This window comes from Leopardus geoffroyi, chromosome X (assembly GCF_018350155.1).
Source record: "Leopardus geoffroyi isolate Oge1 chromosome X, O.geoffroyi_Oge1_pat1.0, whole genome shotgun sequence".
NCBI classification, from domain to species: Eukaryota; Metazoa; Chordata; class Mammalia; order Carnivora; family Felidae; genus Leopardus; species Leopardus geoffroyi.
In genome coordinates, this window is record NC_059343.1 from 41,995,307 (window position 1) to 42,016,354 (window position 21,048).

General features: G+C 39.9%; 1 protein-coding gene across 4 annotated transcripts in view; it reads left to right on the plus strand.

Annotated features, from left to right (window-relative positions):
- Positions 1-18,254, plus strand: part of ZNF81 (zinc finger protein 81) — an 86,933-nt gene extending 68,679 nt beyond the window's left edge. For all 4 annotated transcript variants that reach the window (XM_045470747.1, XM_045470746.1, XM_045470748.1 and 1 more), the window contains 2 exons: positions 1,555-1,650; positions 13,476-18,254. In XM_045470747.1, coding sequence (XP_045326703.1) covers positions 1,555-1,650; positions 13,476-15,184 — 1,805 coding nt within the window. In that variant the 3' untranslated portion in view covers positions 15,185-18,254. The remainder of the gene's footprint in view (positions 1-1,554; positions 1,651-13,475) is intronic.
- The last annotated feature ends 2,794 nt before the right edge of the window (positions 18,255-21,048 follow it).

Below are 21,048 nucleotides of genomic sequence, written 5' to 3' on the forward strand. Positions count from 1 at the left end.
TAGTGAATGGTGCCACTCCTGGGCTGGGGCCAACGGAGTGGGGCCACCGCCATTGTAGGCTTGGAGGATAGAATATTGAGCCAATAAGAATTACTCTCAAAACTTAAAATCTAGTGGAATTTGCCTTGTTAGGCTTTGGACTTTGTTGGGACCTGTGATCCCTTTTTTCATTCCAGTTTCTCCCTTTTGAAATGGGAATGTCTGTCCTATGCCTGTCCTACCACGGTATTTTGGCAGATAAGTTGTCTGCTTTCACAGGTTTGCGTGGAGAGAAACTGCCCCAAGATGATTCACACTCCCAACTCATTCATAACCAATTTGGGTGATTTAGATAAGATTTGAGACTTTGAGTTGATATTTTGATAGATTTTGAACTTAAGACTTGATGCTGGAATGATTAAGACTTTGGGGGATATTGGGATGGGGTTAGTATATTTTGCACGTGGGAAGGACATGAATTTGGGGGGGTCAGAGGGCAGATTTTTATAGGTTGAATTGTGTGTCCCCTGAAAAAAAGATATGCAGAAGTCTGAACCCCCAGTACCCAAGAATGTGACCTGATTTGGAAATAGCGTCTTTATAGAGGTAATCAAGTTAAATTTTGTTAATGTTTATTTATTTTGAGAGACAGAAAGCATGATAGGGGAGGAACAGAGAGAATCCCAAGCAGGCTCTGCGCTGACAGAGCTCACGACTGTGAGATCATGACCTGAGCCAAAATCAAGAGTTGGTTGCTTAACCAACTGAGCCACCCAAGCACCCCTGAAGAAATCAAGTTAAAATGAGTTCATTGGGGTGGGCCCTAATCTAATATGACCCTGGGGCACCTGGGTGGCTCAGTTGGCTAAGCGTCCGACTTCAGCTCAGGTCATGATCTCAAGGTTCCTGGGTTCGAGCCCTGTGTCGGCCTTTGTGCTGACAGCTCAGAGCCTGGAACCTGTTTCAAATTCTGTTTCTCCCTCTCTCTCTGCCCCTCCCCTGCTTTCTCTCTCTCTCTCTCTCAAAAATAAACATTAAAAAAGATTTTTAATATGACTGGTGTCCATATAAAAAAAGGGGAATTTGGGCATAGAAATAGACACACATAGAGGGAAGACGGCCATGTAACTGAAGTGATGCACTTACAAGCTTAAGAACATCAAAGAATGGAACGTCGTTGCTGGCAAAGAACAAGCTAGAAGAGTCAAGGAAGGATTCTCCCTTACATCTGTGAGAGAGGGCATGGCCCTGCTAAACACTTTGATTTCAGACTTGAGCCTCCAGAAGTGTGAGACAATGATGTTCTGCTGTTTTAAGTCACCCAGGTTTTGGTACTTTGTGAGAGCAGCCCTAGGAAACGAACACAGAGCCTCCATGAGAGTATTTCCATTCTCAGCTGCTGAGAACTCTGCGACATCTGATGTGTGTGCTGGTGGCATCCTTGATTGGTCTGAGATGCTTCAGTCCATTAACCTCTGTGATTATTGCTCTTTTCCCAGTGAAATGTGGTTACTTTTTTAAAGAACAAGTGGAAAGCAATTAGCTGGACCCAATTCTATCATGTCCTGTTAACAGGGTATGAAGTTCCCAAACCAGAAGTCATCTTCAAGTTGGAGCAAGGAGAGGAGCCATGGATTTTGGAGAGAAAAACCCCACATCAGAGCTGTTCGGGTGAGTGAGTGCAACCCAGGCAGATCTGGGGGCACAGAAACACTTTTCTTTTCCTAAGAGGTTGGTGCCTTTAAAATTCTATTATTTCTACCATCTTGAAGGTTCTGAACTTTGGAAGCTGCTTAAGGAAAAATAACATTGGCCTCTTAGGTACCAGACTGCTCTCTCCCTTTATTTCCCTTACTGTTGTCAACTGTCTTTTTGGCCTGACTTGCGTCCAGGAGGATTGCTACAGTTCCTACGCTCTGGATCATATGCCAGGCTTCCTCCCTATAGATCTTGCTTTTTTGGATGTTCTGTCCTTCCATCACATTTTTATGCTTCATTATTTAAAACCCCACCCCCAGGGTCTTAGATTCTTATCATATACTTTCAGGTTCTTTTTGTTGTTAATTTTTTTTAATCTTTCTTTATTTTTGAGAGAGAGAGAGAGAGAGAAAGCAGGGGAGGCGCAGAGAGAGGGGAAGACACGGAATCTGAAGCAGGCTCCAGGCTCTGGGCTGTCAGCATAAAGCCCGACACGGGGCTTGAACTCACGAACTGCGAGATCACGACCTGAGCCGAAGTCAGATGCTTGACTGAGCCACCCAGGCGCCCCTATACTTTTAGGTTCTAATGAGTTTGCCTTCTTTGTAAACCAGCTTGTTGCCTCACTCTGCCTTCTTTCTCCTAAGTTTTATCTTCTGACATCTAAGATACCAATAAACTGTCATCTACAACCAGCCTCACCTCCTCCTCTCTCTGTAGGAATTGCTTTCATATTCCTTACTCCTCTCCACCTCCCCATCACAATGCATCTCTCCCATCTTCTGACCTTAGGATCATTGTCATTTAGCATTTTTTCTTTTAAATAAGTCAGCGGTATTCAGGTATAATTTACATACAATCAAATGTATCCATTTCAAGTACACAAAGAAGATACACACACAAAAATGAGCCTTTATGCCCCTAGTAGTTAGTATGTACCACCCCTTTAGCCCCAGGCAACCATTGACCTGCTTTCTGTCACTATAGATTAGATTTGTCTTTATTAGGGTTTCATATGAATAAAATCATACTATATATACCCTTTTGGGTCTGGCTTCATTTGTTTGGCATAATGATTTTGTGATTCATCCGTGTTACTGAGTATATAACTAGTTTACTCCTTTTATTTTATTTTTTAATGTTTACTTTTGAGAGAGAGAGACATACAGACAGAGTACAAGTGGGGGAGGGGCACAGAGAGAGGGAGACACAGAATCCAAAACAGGATCCAGGCTCTGAGCTGTCAGCAGAGCCCGACACGGGGCTCGAACTCACAGACTACGAGATCACGACCTGAGCCGAAGTCAACACTTAACTCACTGAGCCACCCAGGTGCCCTTAGCTTATTCCATTTAAATGCTGAATACTATTCCCTGATATGAGTAGATTGCCATGTTTATCTATACACCTGTTGATGACAGGTGGTTATTATTTGGTTATTGTGAATAAAGCTGTAGTGAACATTCTGGTATGTCTTTGTGTGACCATATGTTCACATTTCTCTTGGGTAAATACCTAGGAGTGGAGTTGGTGGGTGATATAATTGTGTAAGTATATGCTTGCCTTTATAAGACGTGGCCAGGGGCGCCTGGGTGGCTCATTTAGTTAAGCATCTGACTCTTGGTTTCGGCCCAGGTCGTGATCTCACGGTTTGGGTGTTCAAGCCCACGTCGGGCTCTTCACCGATGGTGCGGAGCCTACATGGGATTCTCTCTCTCTCCGTCTCTCTCTGCCTACACTTGCTCGCTCTCTCGCTCTTGCTCTCTCTCTCTTTCTCTCTCAAAGTAAATAAACTTAAACTTTTTTTAATAAAATAAAATAAAAATAAAAATAAGACATGGCCAAACTATCTTCCAAAGTGGCTGTGATTTTACACTTCCAGCAGCAACACACAAGAATTTCGGTTGCTCCACATTCTTGCCAACCCTTGCCACCATCAATCTCTTTCATTTTTGCTATTATCCTGGATGTGTAATGGCATCTCATTATGATTTTAAGTTGCATTCCTCTGATGAGTAATGAAAAGTATTTTTTCATGTGCTTAGTGACCTTTGTACATTTTTGTTTGAAGTGTCTGTTCAACTATCTTTCCCATTTTTTTTGTATTGGGTTGTTTCCTTAATGAGTTTTCAGAGTTCTTTATATTTGCTGGCTATAACTCCTGTGCCAGATATATCCATTGTCAACATTTTGTTTTAATTTGTGGCTTTCACTTCTATCTTCCTACTGGTGTCTGTCAAAAAGCAAACATTTTTGGGGTGCCTGGGTGGCTCAGTTGGTTAAGCGTCCAACTCTTGGTTTCTGCTCAGGTCATGATCTCATGGTTTCGTGAGTTCAAGCCCCACACTGGGCTGTGCACTGGCAGCACGGAGCCTGCTTGGGATTCTCTCTCTCTCCCCTTCTCTCTGCGCCTACCCCACTCACTCTTTGTCTCTCTCAAAATAAATAAGTAAACTTCAAAAAGAAAAGATAGTTTGTAACTCACAGTTCCCAAGAAGAGGAGACATGCCACACTGGGAAGCCCCAGGGTCAGTCAGAAGGCCAAAGTCATGAGGGGAAAGCACAGCAAGAGCCTTTATTGTTATTTTCCTGGGAAAGAACGGGTAAGGCAGAGTGAGCAGGCTGGGAAGGTTTACCATTGGCTAGTTTGAGTAATTTCAGCAGGGCTTCTGGGGTGAAGGGACTGTCTGTAGTTACCTGGTACCTGGTACTGAGGTGATTAGGGCAGTGGGATAGTGGCTCAACCTGTGAGAACTTAATAAAGGAGACAGTGGTGGACATGGGCTCTGGATTGGTTGGTTTGCATATGAAAGTTATGCTTACAGGGAAGTCATTTGCTATCTCTGGGCATGAACTAGCACTGGGAGAGGCATTCTCTCCAGGATGAGCAAGGCACCAGATGGCAGAGCATCAAGAATACAGAAAATAAGGGGTGCCTGGGTGGCTCAGTCAGTTAAGCATTCTGACTTTGGCTCAGGTCATGATCTCACGGTTCGTGAGTTTGAGCCCCACATTGGGCTCTGTGCTGACAGCTCAGAGCCTGGAGCCTGCTTCGGACTCTGTGTCTCCCTCTGTCTTTGCTCCTCCCTCGCTTGTGCTCTCTCTCTCTCTCTCTCTCTCTCTCTCTCTCTGTGTCTGTCTCTCTCAAAAATAAATAAACATTAAAAATAAATTTTAAAAAAGAATACAGAAAATAAGATAAAGAAGATATGATACACACACGCACACATGCTGGAATACTATTCGGGCATAAAAAAGAATGAAATCTTGCCATTTGCAACAACATGGATGGATCTAGAGAATATAATACTAAGCGAAATAAGTTAGAGAAAGACAAATACCATATGATTTCACTCATATGTGGTATTTAAGAGATAAAATAAATGAACAAAGGAAAAAAAGAGAACGAGAAACAAACCAAGAAACAGACTCTCAACTACAGAGGACAGACTGATGGTTACCGGGGGGGGGGGGGGGTGGAAGGAGGGATGGGTGAAAATAGGTGAAGAAGATTAAGAGTACACTTCTCATGATAAGCACTAAGCAATGTATAGGGTCGTTGAATCAGTATACTGTGCACCTGAAACTAATACAGCATGTATGTTAACTATAGTGGACTTAAAGTTAAAAACTTAAAAAAAAAAACAAAATAAGAAAATACAGTTAATATACTGTCCTTTTGGCAAACCCACACTTGCTTTATTACTGTAGCTTTTATAATGAGTCTTGAACTCAGGTAGTCTGCCGGGATTTTATTTGGAGTTGAGTTGACTCTGTGGACCAATTTTACGAGAAATGATATCTTCACAATATTGAGCCTTCTAATCCATGAGCATGGCATACTTTCTGCATTTATTTGGGTGTTTGATTGCTTTCAGCAATGTTTTATGGTTGTCAGTGTAGAAGTCTTATGCATCCTTCATTAAATTTATCCCTAAATATTTGATGCTTTTTGACACTATTGTAAAATGGCATTGTTTTTTAAAATTTTTTTTCAACGTTTATTTATTTTTGGGACAGAGAGAGACAGAGCATGAACGGGGGAGGGGCAGAGAGAGAGGGAGACACAGAATCGAAAACAGGCTCCAGGCTCTGAGCCATCAGCCCAGAGCCTGACGCGGGGCTCGAACTCACGGACCGCGAGATCGTGACCTGGCTGAAGTCGGACGCTTAACCGACTGCGCCACCCAGGCGCCCCAATGGCATTGTTTTTTAAATTTTCTTTTCAGATTGTTCATTGCTAGTATGTATAAATTGCTCATGATTGATTTTTGTACGTTGCTCATGATTGATTTTTGTACATTGACTTTGTATCCTGAGGCATTCCTACATCCACCTATTAGTTTTCTTGTAGGTTCCTTGGGGTTTTTCATGTAAGCAATCATTATCACTTTAGAAACACTTTTACGGGATGCCTGGGCAGCTCAGTCGGTTGAGCATCCGACTCCGGTTCAGGTCATGGTCTCAGGGTCTGTGAGTTCAAGCCCCACGTCGGGTTCTCTGCTGTCAGCACAGAGCCCACTTCAGATCCTCTGTCTCCCTCTCTCTCTGCCCCTTCCCCTACTTACTGTCTTTCTCAAAAATAATAAACATTTTTTTTAAAAAAAGAAAAATTTTTACTTTTTCCTTTCCAATTTCATGCTTTTTCTTACTTTTCCTTATTTCACTAAGACCTTCAATTTGATGTTGAGTAGAAGTGGTGAGTGTGGGCATGCTTGCCTTGTTCCTGATATTAGGGATAAAAAATTCATACCATTGTGTATGATGTTTGTTGAAGCTGCCCTTTATAGAGTTATAGGAGTTCTTTTTTTTAATTTTTTTATTAACATTTATTTATTTTCAAGAGGGGGGGAGGGGCGGAAAGAGAGGGAGACACAGAATCTGAAGCAGGCTCCAGGCGTTGAGCTGTTAGCACAGAGCCTAATGTGGGGCTTGAACCCACAAACTGTGAGATCATGACCTGAACTGAAGTTGGATGCTCAGGGGACTGAGCCACCTAGGTACCCTTATAGAAGTTCTTTTTAAATCCTAGCTTGTTTAAGAGTTTTTTAAAATCATGGTTACATGTTGAATTTTGTCAAATGTTTTTTTCCTCATCTTATTAATCATATGAGTTGTTTTTATTTTGTTAATATGTGAGTTATTTATTTTCAAATGTTAAATTAACCTTATATTTCTGAGATAGATACTAGTTGTTTATGATATATAACCCTTAATATATATTGTTGAGTTATATTAACTGATATTTTGTTTTAAATATTTTCATTTTCATAAGTGATTCTGGTTGTAGTTTTCCTTTTTTTCAATGTTGTCAGGTTTTGGTATTAGGATTATGCTGGCCACATAAATGAGTTGTGAAGTGTTCCCTTTTCTACTTTCTGAACTAGTCTGTGGAAGATTGTTATTCTTGGGGCGCCTGGGTGGCTCAATTGGCTGAGCATCCAACTTTGGCTCAGGTCATGATCTCACTGTTTGTGAGTTCAAGCCCCACATCGGGCTCTGTGCTGACAGTTCAGAGCCTGGGGCCTGCTTCAGATATCTCCCTCTCTCTCTGCCCCTCTCCCCCCCCCCCCCGCACTCTGTTTTTTTCTCTCTCTCTCAAAAGTAAATAAACATTTAAAAAGGCTTTAAAAAGGTTTACTGCTTATGCATTATGTTCTATCATAATAGAAATCTATTAAAATAATTAGCAAAATGAATCGCACAGAAGGCGTCTGCTTTTGGAATTTAGAAAAAGTCTTGCTAGCAATATGATCAGATTAATGTTCAAAGTAAAAGGTTCAAACTGCTTAATGAAGCATAAACATGTTTCTTTTATCCTTTGTTGTCTAATTTATTTTTCTTTTCAAATTTTTATTTAAATCCTAGTTAAGGGGCGCCTGGGTGGCTCAGTCGGTTAAGCATCTGACTTCGGCTCAGGTCATGATCTCACAGTTTGTGAGTTCAAGTCCTGCGTCAGGCTCTGTGTTGACAGCTTGGAGCCTGGAGCCTGCTTCAGAATCTGTGTCTCCCTCTCTCTCTCTGCCCCTCCCCTACTCACACTCTGTCTCTCTGTCTCTCTCTCAAAAATAAATAAACATTAAAAATTAAAAAAAAAATAAATCCTAGTTAACATACAGTACAATATTGGTTTCAGGAATAGAATTCAGTGATTCATCACTTACACACAACACCCAGTGCTCATCATAACAAGTGCCCTATTTAGTACCCATCACCCATGTAGCCCATCCCTGCACCCACATCCCCTCCAAGAACCCTCAGTTTGTTCTCTATTGTTAAGAATCTCTTATTGTTCGTTTCCCTCTTTTTTTACACTCCCATATGTTCATCCGTTTTGTTTCTTAAATTCCACACGTGAGTGAAAACATATGGCATTTGTCTTTCTCTGCCGAACTTATTTCGCTTAGCATATATACTCCAGCTCCATCCACATCATTGCAAATGGCAAGATTTCATTCTTTTTGATGGATGGGTAATATTTGTGTGTGTATGTGTGTGTGTGTGTGTGTGTGGTGTGTGTATACATGCCATATCTTCTTTATCCATTCATCATTCAATGGACATTTGGGCTCTCTCCATAGTTTGGCTGTTGTTGATAATGCTGTTATAAACACGGTGCATGTACCCCTTTGAATCTGTATTTTTGTATCCTTTTGGTAAATACCTAGAAGTGCAACTGCTGGATTGTAGGGTAGTTCTACTTTTAGTTTTTTGAGGAGCCTCCGTACTGTTTTCAGAGCAGCTACACCAGTTTGTATTCCCACCAGCAGTGCAAGAGGGTTCTGCTTCCTCCACATCTTCGCCAACACCTTGTTGTTTCCTGTGTTGTTAATTTTAGCCATTCTGACAGGTATCTCATCAAGTGGTATCTCATCATGGTTTTGATTTGTATTTTCCTGGTGATGACTGATGTTGAGCATCTTTTCATGTGTCTGTTAGCCATTTGGATGTCTTCTTTGGAAAAATGTCTATTCATGTCTTTTGCCTGTTTCTTTTTTTTTAATGTTTTTATTTATTTTTGAGACAGAGGAGGGGCAGAGAGAGAAAGGGAGACACAAAATCAGGCTCCAGGTTCCGAGCTGTCGGCACAGAGCCCGACATAGGGCTCAAACTCATAGACTGTGAGATCATGACCTGAGCTGAAGTCAGACGCTTAACCGACTGAGCCACCCAGGCGCCCCGTCTTTTTCCTATTTCTTAACTGGAGTATTTGTTTTTTGGATGTTGAGTTTGAGAAGTTCTTTATACATTTTGGTTTCTAACCCTTCGTCAGATATGTCATTTGCAAATATCTTCTCCTATTCCATAGGCTACCTTTTAGTTTTGTTGATTGTTTCCTTCACTGTGCAGGAGATTTTATCTTCATGAAGTCCCAGTAGTTCATTTTTGCTTTTGTTTCCCTTGCCTCCAGTGATGTGTCTAGTAAGAAGTTGCTATGGCTGAGGTCAAAGAGGTTGCTGCCTACGTTCTCTTCTAGGGTTTTGATGGTTTGCTTTCTCTCACATTTAGGTCCTTCATCCATTTGGAATTTACTTTTGTATATGGTATAAGAAAGTGATCCAGTTTCATTCTTCTGCATGTTGCTGTCCAGTTTTCCCAACACCATTTGCTGAAGAGACTGTATTTCTTTATATTGGATATTCTTTCCTGCTTTGTCGAAGATTAGTTGACCATATAGTTGTGGGTCTATTTCTGGATTTTCTATTTTGTTCTATTGATCTATGTGTTTGTTTTTGTACCAGTACCATACTGTCTTGATGATTAGAGCTTTGTTATTTAGCTTGAAGTCTGGAATCATGATGTCTCCAGCTTTGCTTTTCTTTTTCAAGATTGCTTTGGCTATTCAGGGTCTTTTGTAGTTCCATGCAAACTTTAGGATTGTTTGTTCTAGCTCTTGAAAAATGCTGGTGGTATTTTGATAGGGATTGCAGTAAATATGTAGATTGCTTTAGGGAGTATAGACATTTTAACAATGTTTGTTCTTCCAATCCAGGAGCGTGGAATAATTTTCCTTTTTTTTGTGTCCTCTTCAATTTCTTTCATAAGCTTTCTATAGTTTTCAGAGATCTTGTATCTCTTTGGTTAGGTTTATTCCTAGGTATCTTGTAGTTCTTTGGTGCAGTTGCAAATGGGATCAATTCCTTGATTTCTTTTTCTGCTGTTCCATAAGTGGTATATAGAAATGCAACAGATTTCTGAGCATTGCTTTAATATCCTGCAACTTTGCTGAATTCATGTATTAGTTCTAACAACATTTTGGTGGAGTCTTTCGGGTTTTCTACAGAGTATCATGTCATCTGCAAATAGTGAAGTTTGACTTCTTCCTTGCCAATTTGGGTACCTTTTATTTTTTTTTAATTTTATTTTTTATTTTTTAAAATTTACATCCAAATTAGTTAGCATATGGTGCAACAATGATTTCAGGAGTAGATTCCTTAATGCCCCTTACCCATTTAGCCCATCCCCCCTCCCACAACCCCTCCCGTAACCCTCAGTTTGTTCTCCATATTTATGAGTCTCTTCTGTTTTGTCCCCTCCCTGTTTTTATATTATTTTTGTTTCCCTTCCCTTATGTTCATCTGTTTTATCTCTTAAACCTTTTATTTCTTTTTGTTATCTGATTGCTGAAGCTAAGACTTCAGCACTATGTTAAATAGTAATGGTGAGAGTGGACGTCCCTGTCTTATTCCTGACCAGAGAGGAAGAGCTCTCGGCATAAATATGTTTTCCAGTGGCACAAAAGAAATTAAGTGCTAAGCAGGCTAAATGGAGGAAGAAGGTATAAATGTGTCTTTTGATTTAAGAATAAACTGGATTTTTTGAGGCATTTTTGTGAGTGGCAAATAGAATGCAAGCTTGCACCACAGGTTTTATCTAGACCGTCGACTCTTCATTTATGTACTGTTCATTGAATCTGTGGGCTCAGGAAAAGTGTAGGGAAGCTTTTTATTGCAGATTTTTTGCATTAAAAATTGGTACTGGTGATGTAAATATTGTCCAATACAGCAGGGGTTTAGAAGCTAACTTAATTATTTATAAGTTTTATATTTATACTCATTATATATATTATATTAATATATAATATAATAATATATTATATAATTATATATATAATTTAAAGTGAAAAGCAGAACCTCTTCTGTATATTAATATGTATAATATTATAATTATATATATACACACATATATATAATATATATACACACACACACACACATATATATATATATATATATATATATATATATATATATATAATATATATAATTTAAAGTGAAAAACAGAACCACTTCTAAAACCATGACTCGGAATCCAGTGCTTAATATCTCCAGAATACATTAAAGCCAAGCGTGTGAGAATAAAAACACGACGTAAGAATAAAAGGATGAGATTTTTGGCTGGGATATGTATCCAGAATACAGCATCAAAGTGACCAACGGGGTAAAACTGAACTTGATGACTCAGAGCATTCTCACAATCTAAAATCTCTTGCTGAGGAAATAATGTATAATTTTTCCATTTTAACATTATCAAGAATCTCATATGTCTCATGCACTATACTGGTCATGGAAACATCTGTGATTCCCACTCTGGGTGAAAATAGTGTATTAATTATGTTAATGCTGGGGCACCTGGGTGGCTCAGTCGGTTGAGCGTCTGACTTCAGCTCAGGTCATGATCTCATAGTCCGTGAGTTCGAGCCCCGCATCAGGCTCTGTGCTGACCGCTTGCTCAGAGCCTGGAGCCTGCTTCAGATTCTGTGTCTCCTTCTCTCTCTGCCCCTCCCCCACTCACGCTTTGTCTCACTCTGTTTCTCAAAAATAAATAAATAAATGTAAACATTTTTTTGAAATTATATTAAAGCTTATTTGCAGTAACAAAGAGATTATAAGGTAAAGTGACTTAAATACTGAAGAATTTTATTCCTCTCTCAGATAAAGTTGCTAATATCACAGCCCTTTGGAAAACCTTGTTGCTCATGTTTATTTGGGAATCCAGGTTCCTTCCATTACATAATCCGGCCATCTCTTGGGTTTGTGCGTGCGTGCGTGTGTGTGTGTGTGTGTGTGTGTGTGTGTCACCTGCACGTTTGTATCTGTGTTGCTGCCAAGGCCAGGTTTTAGTAAAGCAAGAAGGCCGAAGAGGGTATAGAGAAAACATGCCTACTGTCGCAGTGCGCTGACTTGAAAGTGGCAGCTATCGTATTCTCTCACGTTCTGTTGATGAGAACGTTGTCACATGGCCAAACCGATTTTCTCAAAGGAGGCTGAGAAATGCTATCATGACTGGGCAGCCATATGCCTGGCTACTTTCCTGTTATTGCAAAAGAATGCTGAAATAGGTTCTAGTGGACAGCTTTCAGTCTACCACAGATAGCTGATCTTCTCTCTGATTTTATGCTTCTTGTTAGATGTGTATGATTTTAGGTCCAACAAAACAGTTATACGTAGATGGAGAGTTGGAGTGTGGATATCTACTTATTCTTTTATATAGGCCAGAATAGCTACCACCCCCAGTATTTTTCCTATAGGCGTAAATTTTTCTCGATTTTATGGAGATTGACATACATCACTGTATAGATTTAAGGTGTACTGCATCATGATCTAACTTAAATACATCGTGGAAGATCAGCACAATAAGTTTAGTTAAAACCCATTGCATAAGATACCAAAAAAAAAAAAGGTTTTTTTTTTCCTTATGATGAGAACTTTAATGATCTACTCTGCTGGCAAATTAAATTGGCTTTTTGATCACATTAATTTGGTCTAGTTGCTAATAAACAAAAAGGAACAAGACTAGTGAGGATTTAGAATCAAAAGCTAATGAGGACTTAGACTCTGAATCACCTCCTCCAAACCTAGTCTATCCACAGATTATTTTCCCTTAAAACCTTTGTCTTTTAAAACTTCAGTCCACCCTACTTTATATCCGAGCCTCCTACCAAAATAGAGCTAGATTGGTTATGTTGAACTCCGATCTCCAATGCTTAATAACTTATGTTTTACTGCAAATTATACGTATAACCATTCTGAGCTTTACTTTCCTTATCTACGATAGGTAGATAATAATAGAAATACCTAATAATAGAAAATACCTCAAAGGGCTTTTGAAAGGATTAAGTGAGTGAGTGTGTGTGTGTTTCTTTTTTTTTTATTTTTTACTTTTTTTAATGTTTACTTTTGAGAGAGAGAAAGAGAGACAAAGTGTGAGTGGGGGAGGGGCAGAGAGAGAGGGAGACACAGAATCCGAAGCAGGCTCCAGGCTCTGAGCTGTCAGCAAAGAGCCTGAGGCAAGACTGGAACCCACAAACTGTGAGATTATGACCTGAGCTGAAGCCTGACGCTTAACTGACTGAGCCACCCAGGTGCCCCACTGTCTTGAAATTCTCAATAATGTGAAATTTTGACATTTTTAATGTTTATTTACTTTTGAGAGTTGGGGCGGAGGGGGAGAGCAGGCTCCAGGATCCAAGGTGTCAGCACAGAGCCTGACGCGGGGCTTGAACTTAGGAGCCACAAGATCATGACCTGAGCTGAAGTCATACGCTTAACCGACTGAGCCACCCAGGCACCCCAGTGTGTGTATGTATTTCTCAGAACAATGCTTGGAACATCATACGTGTCATGCAGGAACTTGGCACATAGTAAGTGCTATATGTGTATTTCTTGTTATCACTGTCATTATCATCATCATATATACTGGTTTCCCTGTGTTCAATTTGGATTAGCTTATGTGTACCTTTTAATACCCTGCTATCTATTCTTTGTGTCAATTTTACTTTTTCTTTCTCTTTTTAGATGGGAGGCTTGGGATTAAGACCCCACAAAGAAGAATTTCTGGAAAAGCTTCATTTCATAGTGAAATGGAGGGTGAAGATACAACAGATGATTCATTGTATTCCATTTTAGAAGAACTGTGGCAAGATTCTGAACAGATTAAAAGATATCAGGAAAAACAGAGCAAACCTCTGAGTCATGCTGTTTTCATCAATAAGAAAATATTGAATACAGAGTGGGACTTTGAATATAAAGACAGTGGAAAGTTTGTGCCTTCAAGCCCAAATCGTATTCCTTCGCAGAAAAGACCCCATAAACGTGACTCATTTGGAAAGAGTTTTAAGCAGAATTTAGACTTACATACCCCTAGTAAAAACATTGCAACAAAGAATTTTGATAAAAATATTGGACGTGGTCAAGTTTTCACTCAGAGTTCTTCTTATACTAGCCATGCAAATACTCCTACAGGAGGGCAATTCTGTGAAAGTAATCAGTGTGGAAAAGTCCTCAGCCTTAAACAAGCATTCAGTCACAATCTGAAATTTCCTGCTGGGGAGAAAACAAATGTGTGTACTGAGTTTGGGAAGATCTTCACCCAGAAGTCACACCTCTTTGCACCCCAGAGAATCCATACTATGGAAAAACCTCGCGAACTTGGCAAATGTGTAAATGTTTTTACACAGAAGCCACTACTCAGTATATATCTGAGAGTTCATAGAGACGAAAAATTGTACATATGTCCTGACTGTGGGAAGGCATTCATCCATAATTCAGAATTAATTATGCATAAGAAAACTCATACTAGAGAAAAACCCTATAAATGCAGTGAATGTGGAAAATCATTTTTCCAGGTGTCATCTCTACTTAGGCATCAGACCACTCATACTGGAGAAAAACTCTATGAATGCAGTGAATGTGGGAAAGGCTTCTCCCTGAACTCAGCCCTCAATGTGCATCAGAAAATTCATACTGGGGAGAGACACCACAAATGTAGTGAGTGTGGGAAAGCCTTTACCCAAAAATCAACACTCAGGATGCATCAGAGAATTCACACAGGAGAGAGATCTTATATATGTACTGAATGTGGGCAGGCCTTCATTCAGAAAGCACACTTGATTGCCCATCAAAGAATTCATACTGGAGAGAAGCCTTATGAATGCAGTGACTGTGGGAAGTCTTTCCCTTCTAAGTCACAACTCCAGATGCATAAGCGAATTCACACAGGAGAGAAACCCTATATATGCACTGAATGTGGGAAGGCCTTTACCAACAGATCAAATCTCAATACTCACCAGAAATCTCATACTGGAGAGAAGTCTTACATATGTGCTGAATGTGGAAAGGCCTTCACTGACCGGTCAAATTTCAATAAACACCAGACCATTCATACTGGAGAGAAACCCTATGTTTGTGCTGACTGTGGCAGGGCCTTCATCCAGAAGTCAGAGTTAATTACACATCAGAGAATTCATACTACAGAGAAGCCTTATAAATGTCCTGAATGTGAAAAATCCTTCTCCAAGAAACCACATCTCAAAGTACATCAGCGAATTCACACAGGAGAGAAACCTTACATGTGTGCCGAATGTGGGAAGGCCTTCACTGACCGGTCAAATTTCAACAAGCACCAGACAATTCATACTGGAGAGAAACCCTATAAATGCAGTGACTGTGGAAAGGGCTTCACTCAGAAATCAGTTCTGAGTATGCATCGCAATATTCATACATGAAAGTAACCCTGTTTCTTAAAAATGAGAAAGCCTTATCACAGAAGTCAGGTCTACATGTGTATTATGAAATCTATCCAAGACAGACCCTACATGAATACACTGCATAATAAAAAGCATTTTTCAGGCTCTTGCACCTGAGATGAGAAAAACTATTCAAGAGACCCTCTAAGAATGCATTGATTCAAAGGGACTTTTCATATTTGCATGGCTTCACAAAATAGAATCGAATCCTGTCAGTTTGGGGAAAATGCTGTCAGTTTGATGCATTAGGTAAAGCCTTCCTGTAGAAAGTGTGATAAGGCAAATTGTTACCCAATTCTTTATAGATGGAGTGAGCAAAATTATGTAAATGACAGTCATGTTTACTGTGTTATATTAGGCAATTTAAAGTGGCAACAAAGTGAAAGGAAGAACAACAAAATAATGTATTTGATGTGTAAACCTACACTCAGTTCTGTAGGGTGTTTGTGGCAGAACACATTGCACAACAGAAGGAATAATTGAATTGAAATTCTTTTTTGAATTTAATATAATTGTGTCTGTCAAATATGTTTCCTATTGAATCCTCCCACGAATCCACAGTTTTAATGTCATTATGGTTTTATATATACCCACATCTGCAGATATACTCTTACGTGAACACATAAATATAATCCTATCATTCATACTGGTTTCCACAACATTCTATTTTTATCTTCTTTAATTGTGGTACAATGCAAAATAGCCACAGACCTCTCCCATCCTTTTATGCACACCCCTTTGCAATGTTACTCTTTTTTTCTTTTATTAAGAGGCAGAACTCTGTCTACTCCTTGACTCTCGGCTTGGCCATGTGATTTGCTTTGGCCAATATACATTAGCAAAGAGATTCAAGAAGAGGCCTGGAGAAAGTCTGCCTTGAGGCTTATCTTCTCTTGCTGCTCTTTGGAATTCTGAGACCTTCCTGTGAAGAAACTCAAGAGTACTCAGCTGGAGGGTGAGAAGCCACATGGAACAGAAATGAGCCAGCACAGATGAGGCCTCTTAGACCAACTGCCAGACATGAGAGTGAGGCCTTCCTCAACCTCCAGCCCCAGCCAAACTGGCCCACACCAAAAGAGCCATACCAGTTAACCAGGCCAACCAGAATTGGGGGATAAATAAAATGATTCTTGTTTTAAGCTGCTAAGTTTTTGGTAGTTTGTTGCACAGAAAATGCTAAGCAATACCTAAAAGTGTATGCTTGCAGAGGTATTGTACCAAAACCTAAGACATGTGGCATTAGCTTTGGGCCTGGGCGGCAGGTGGAGACTGGAAAAACAATGAGGAAAACTGTTAAGAAAGGCTGAAAAAGATGGCAGCTTATGTTATTTACTAAGGAAAAGAATAACAAAACAGTTACCATGCTGTGTGAGAAGATAGAGAATATACCAGATGAACTTGTGGATCTGGCTAAGGAGATTTCCAACAGAATGTTGGAAATATCAATTGGCTTCTTTTTAGCTGCATATGGTAAGATACAAAAAGAGATGAACTAAGGAAATAACTGTTCCATTTGCAAGCAGAATTCAGAAGAAATATTAAAAAAAGCCAGGACTTGCTGGGTTGGAAAATAACTATTTCTCACATCTCCAGTCTCTCCGGACATCAAAATATTCTCAAGGTGAAAAGTGGCCTCAGGGTAGAGATCAAATCATGGGTGTGGCTATAAGACCCTTTGTTAAAATGTGTGGAATATTTAAGTTGGTGTTTGGGAAACTCTCTCAGCTAAACCAGATGGCTTCTAAAAACTTCATGACATCGTCCAGTAACCTGACATATTGATAAAGTAGAGAAGGGGCCTGTCTTAAAAAGAATGGTCAGTGTGGCATTTGGGGCATGGAGTAAATACAAACCAGATTCATAGAACACCTATAAAGTTTCTAATAGAGTTTTACTACCTCCAGGTTGGACTTAAAGGAATTGAAACAGTCCAAAATGAAAAGTGGTCTCTGGACTACCTTTTCTAACTTCTATGAACATGAAGCAAGCAGAGAAAGTTATTCAGCTGCCATTTCTTATGGAAAAAGAAGGATGTCTCAGAAAGGAGACCCAAGAACAATATATTAAAATGGACTGGGAAGCTGTTCCCAGGTAGAACTGTGACCCAATCAAGAAACATCCTGCCCCTGGAGCAGGGAGATCTGACAACATTTGCTCTGTGGGATTTCAGAATTATTATGGAACAGTGACTAATATGTGCCTCTTGTTCCTCCCTTCTTTTAAATGAAAGTGTCTATTGCAGTTCTCCAGTCCCTACCCTATCTTTCCATTTGTGTGTGTGTGTTTTGAGTGTGTGTGTGTGGGGGGGGGGGGTGATGGTCATATAACCTACCATTTAGCTCACAGGTCTCTAGATCAAGAAACAAATTGCACCCAAGGAGCTTCAGCCACATCTGAACCTGATACAGAAGACTTGAGGTCCTGGATTTGATGCCATAATTTGGGATAAGACATTTGGAGGTCTTGGAATGAGGATGAACATATTTTGCATGGTGTGATATATAAATAGTGACCAGAAGATAGATTGTGTTAGATAGAAAAACGTTACAAATTTCTACCATCCCTATATGTGTGTCCCTTTACAATCTTTATTTTGCCTTGTGTTTCAGTTGGGATAACTTCTATTAACCTATCTTCAAGTTCACTAATTTTAACCCCTTCCCTGTTAGGTCTGTTTAACCCCTACTTCTGTTAGGTCTACTGATGAACCCATGAAAGGCATTCTTCATCTCAGTTATGTTTTCTTTTTTATTTCTAGCATTTCCATTTGACTCTTCTAGTTTTCATTTTTCTGCTGAAATTCCCCATCTGTTCATACCTGTTGTTCACACTTCCCACCATCCTCTCTAACATATGAATCATTGTTATTTTAAATTCCCTATTTGATAGTACTAACAACTGGGTCAGCTGAGTCTAGATTTATTTTTATTGCTCTGTCTCTTAACAGAAGATTGTTTATTCTGTTTTGCATCTAATAATTTTTGGCTGAATGTAAGATATTGTATGTAGGAGAGTAGAAACTGAGATGAATAATATTTATTCCTGGAAATAATCATGGCTGCTCTTTTGATAAATCATTAGAGAGGAAGGGAGGAAGGTCCATCTAGTCAGAATTTGGGCTGGATTTAGGTTTTGTTGTTGCTGTGGTTATCTTCATTGTACCATAGACTTCAAATTTCTCTAGTATTACCTTGGGCTTAATGTAGGCATTGGTTTTACAGATCATTTTTCTCAATATTCTTGCACCACCCTTGCCTTTAGACCTTTCCTGTGTGCCTGCATCTCAGGGAGGATTTCTCTCCATGCCCATGTCTCTCCCTTAGTAGTAGACTACTGTTATTACTTGGGTCGTAGTGACCCGATGAGTAGGGGGCAGGAGTTGTCCTAAACCAACCTTAGTTTTAGGCAGGCCCTGTATCCCTAGGTCTTGAGGGTGGTGCTTTTTCAGTGATCCTGCACCTCCCCGTTGGTAACATGCCTTTAATGGTCTGAGCTCAGGATGATTACCTGCCCTTCCCCCAAGAATGGAAGTTTTTTTTTTTCCCTTTTCCCTTTTCCCTTTTCTCTAGCCACAGTGGATCTGCACCTGTATCTGGGAACAACAGGGTTTGCATCACTTCTCTTTAAGTGGCTTAAGGCTTTTGTTCATTAAGGAAATAGGGTCCCACTGGGGCTTCGTGCTATTTCTGTATCAGCAGCTTTCCCCTTGCAGGCCTATACAACTGAGAGAGGCTTTCTCCAGTCTCCTTCCCTACCCCCATTATTTCTTGTGAGGATCCAGTGGAGGTTTGTAGGGAAGAGCTTGCAAGTGAAGGCCAACTACCTTTAGGTCTCCAGCCCTCAGTGCTTCTATATTCTCATATTATCCCACACTCAGCCTTTAGAACTTCATTAAAACTTCTTGCTGAAATTTTAACTGCTGGCATGGTGGGCCCATATTCCTTCTTGCTTTGCCACAGGTGATCCAGGGACAACTTCGTGTCTCCCTTGAGGCACTTGTCTTATATATAAGCTAGTTGGTTGCTCTATGATCTTAGTTCTCTGGTGAGTTCAAGAAAAGTTATGATTTTATAGATTACCCATATTTTCTTCTTATTATAAGAATGGGAGCTATGCTCTTTCCAGATGTCTATATCCTAGGCAGAAGCCAGAAATCTGGACGGTCTCCTTTGGCCACTAGCAGCAGAAAATATGCCCCCCCCCTTTCAATGTGACTCTTCCACTTCACCCATCAAGAGAGAGAGTCTATTTCTCCATCCCTTGAAACTGGGATCGCCATTTCTTTGGCCAATGGGACATTAGCAAATATGACATAAGCAGAGGTTTGATAAGTGCTTGCATATTGAGGTTTGCCCATTCTTGCTCCTCTTTGGAATCCTAAGGACAAGGGTTGTGCTACTAGATGATGAGAGACTTCATGGAGCAGTGATGGAACAGAGATGACCCATCCTAGTTAAAGTTCCCTACACCAACCAGATTTTCATCTGCCAGACATGCAAATGAAGCTATACTAGCCACCCACAAGCCCACTGTGGTCAGTGTCATCTGAGCTGACCCTGCATGATCCACACTTCCTGGTATCCACGCCTTTTTATAATCTCCTCCTCAAGCTTGGGCTGGATTTAGTGACTTGATTCTAATAAATAGAATGAGGCTGAGGTAATGGGATGTTACTTCCAAGGTGAGGTTACAGAGGGATGTGGCTTCTGTTTTGGATACTCAGATGGCTCACCCTAGGGGAAGCTAGTTGCCATCTCATGAGGCAGATCTATGGAGAGACCCATGTGAGTGAGTTTGGGAACATATCCTCCCAGCGTAGCCTTCAGATGAGAGCCCCAAATGACAGTCTTTTGAAGATCTTCAGCCAGAGGCACCCTTCTGAGCCTCACTTGAATTCCTGACCCACAGAAACTGTGAGATAAATATTTGTTGTTTTAAGCTGCTAAATTTTAGGGTAACTTGTAACATATTAATAGATTAATAATACACTGACCCAGACTAGAACAACTCTGCCATCCATCTCACCCATCCCAGACAACTCACAGAATCATGGATTAAGTATTGATTGTTTTAAGCCACTAAGTTTTGGGTGGCTTGTTACCCAGAAAAAGGTAACTGATACATTTACTATTTACTGAATTTCCTTCTCCACTCTTCATCTCCAACAGATAAACAGTACTAATCAACTACTATGAACACTTTTCATGTTTTAATCTGTGCTCTTAATTATATATAGACATATGTATGTTACCATGCTTATAATCAGAGAGAAGCTATGTAAGAATTGTTTTTTTCCTTGATTTTCAAATATGGGATCTTCTCATACAACTGTCTCTGCATCTTGCTTTATTCCCCAATAATAACTATTTTGAATGGTTGCATGATAGTTCACAGGGATGAATATAAAATAGTTTATTCAATCTTTTTCTTATTAAGGTTTATACACCTGTCACTTCTCAGCCTTTTGGCTAAGATCAAGTGAAGATTTAGACACACACACACACACACACACACACACATCCTTTTTTCAACCTTTTGTTACTAGGAACAATGCGGTTAAAAATATTAAGAGTTAGTTTGTATAGTGGTTAGGTAGATGGGCTCAAGAACCTGTCTGCTAGGGTTTTAATCCTGGCTCTACTAGTTACTGGCTGTGTTACCGTAGGCAGGTTAGTTAACCTTTTTGTCCTATTTTCTTCAGCTTTAAAGGATGTTCACACTAGTACCTATCTTAAAGATTTGACATGAGAAGTGTATTAGCTTCTTAGGGCTGCTGTAACAAATTGAGTGGCTTAAAACAACAGAAATTGTTTGGTCTTACAGTTATGGAGGCCAGAAGTCTG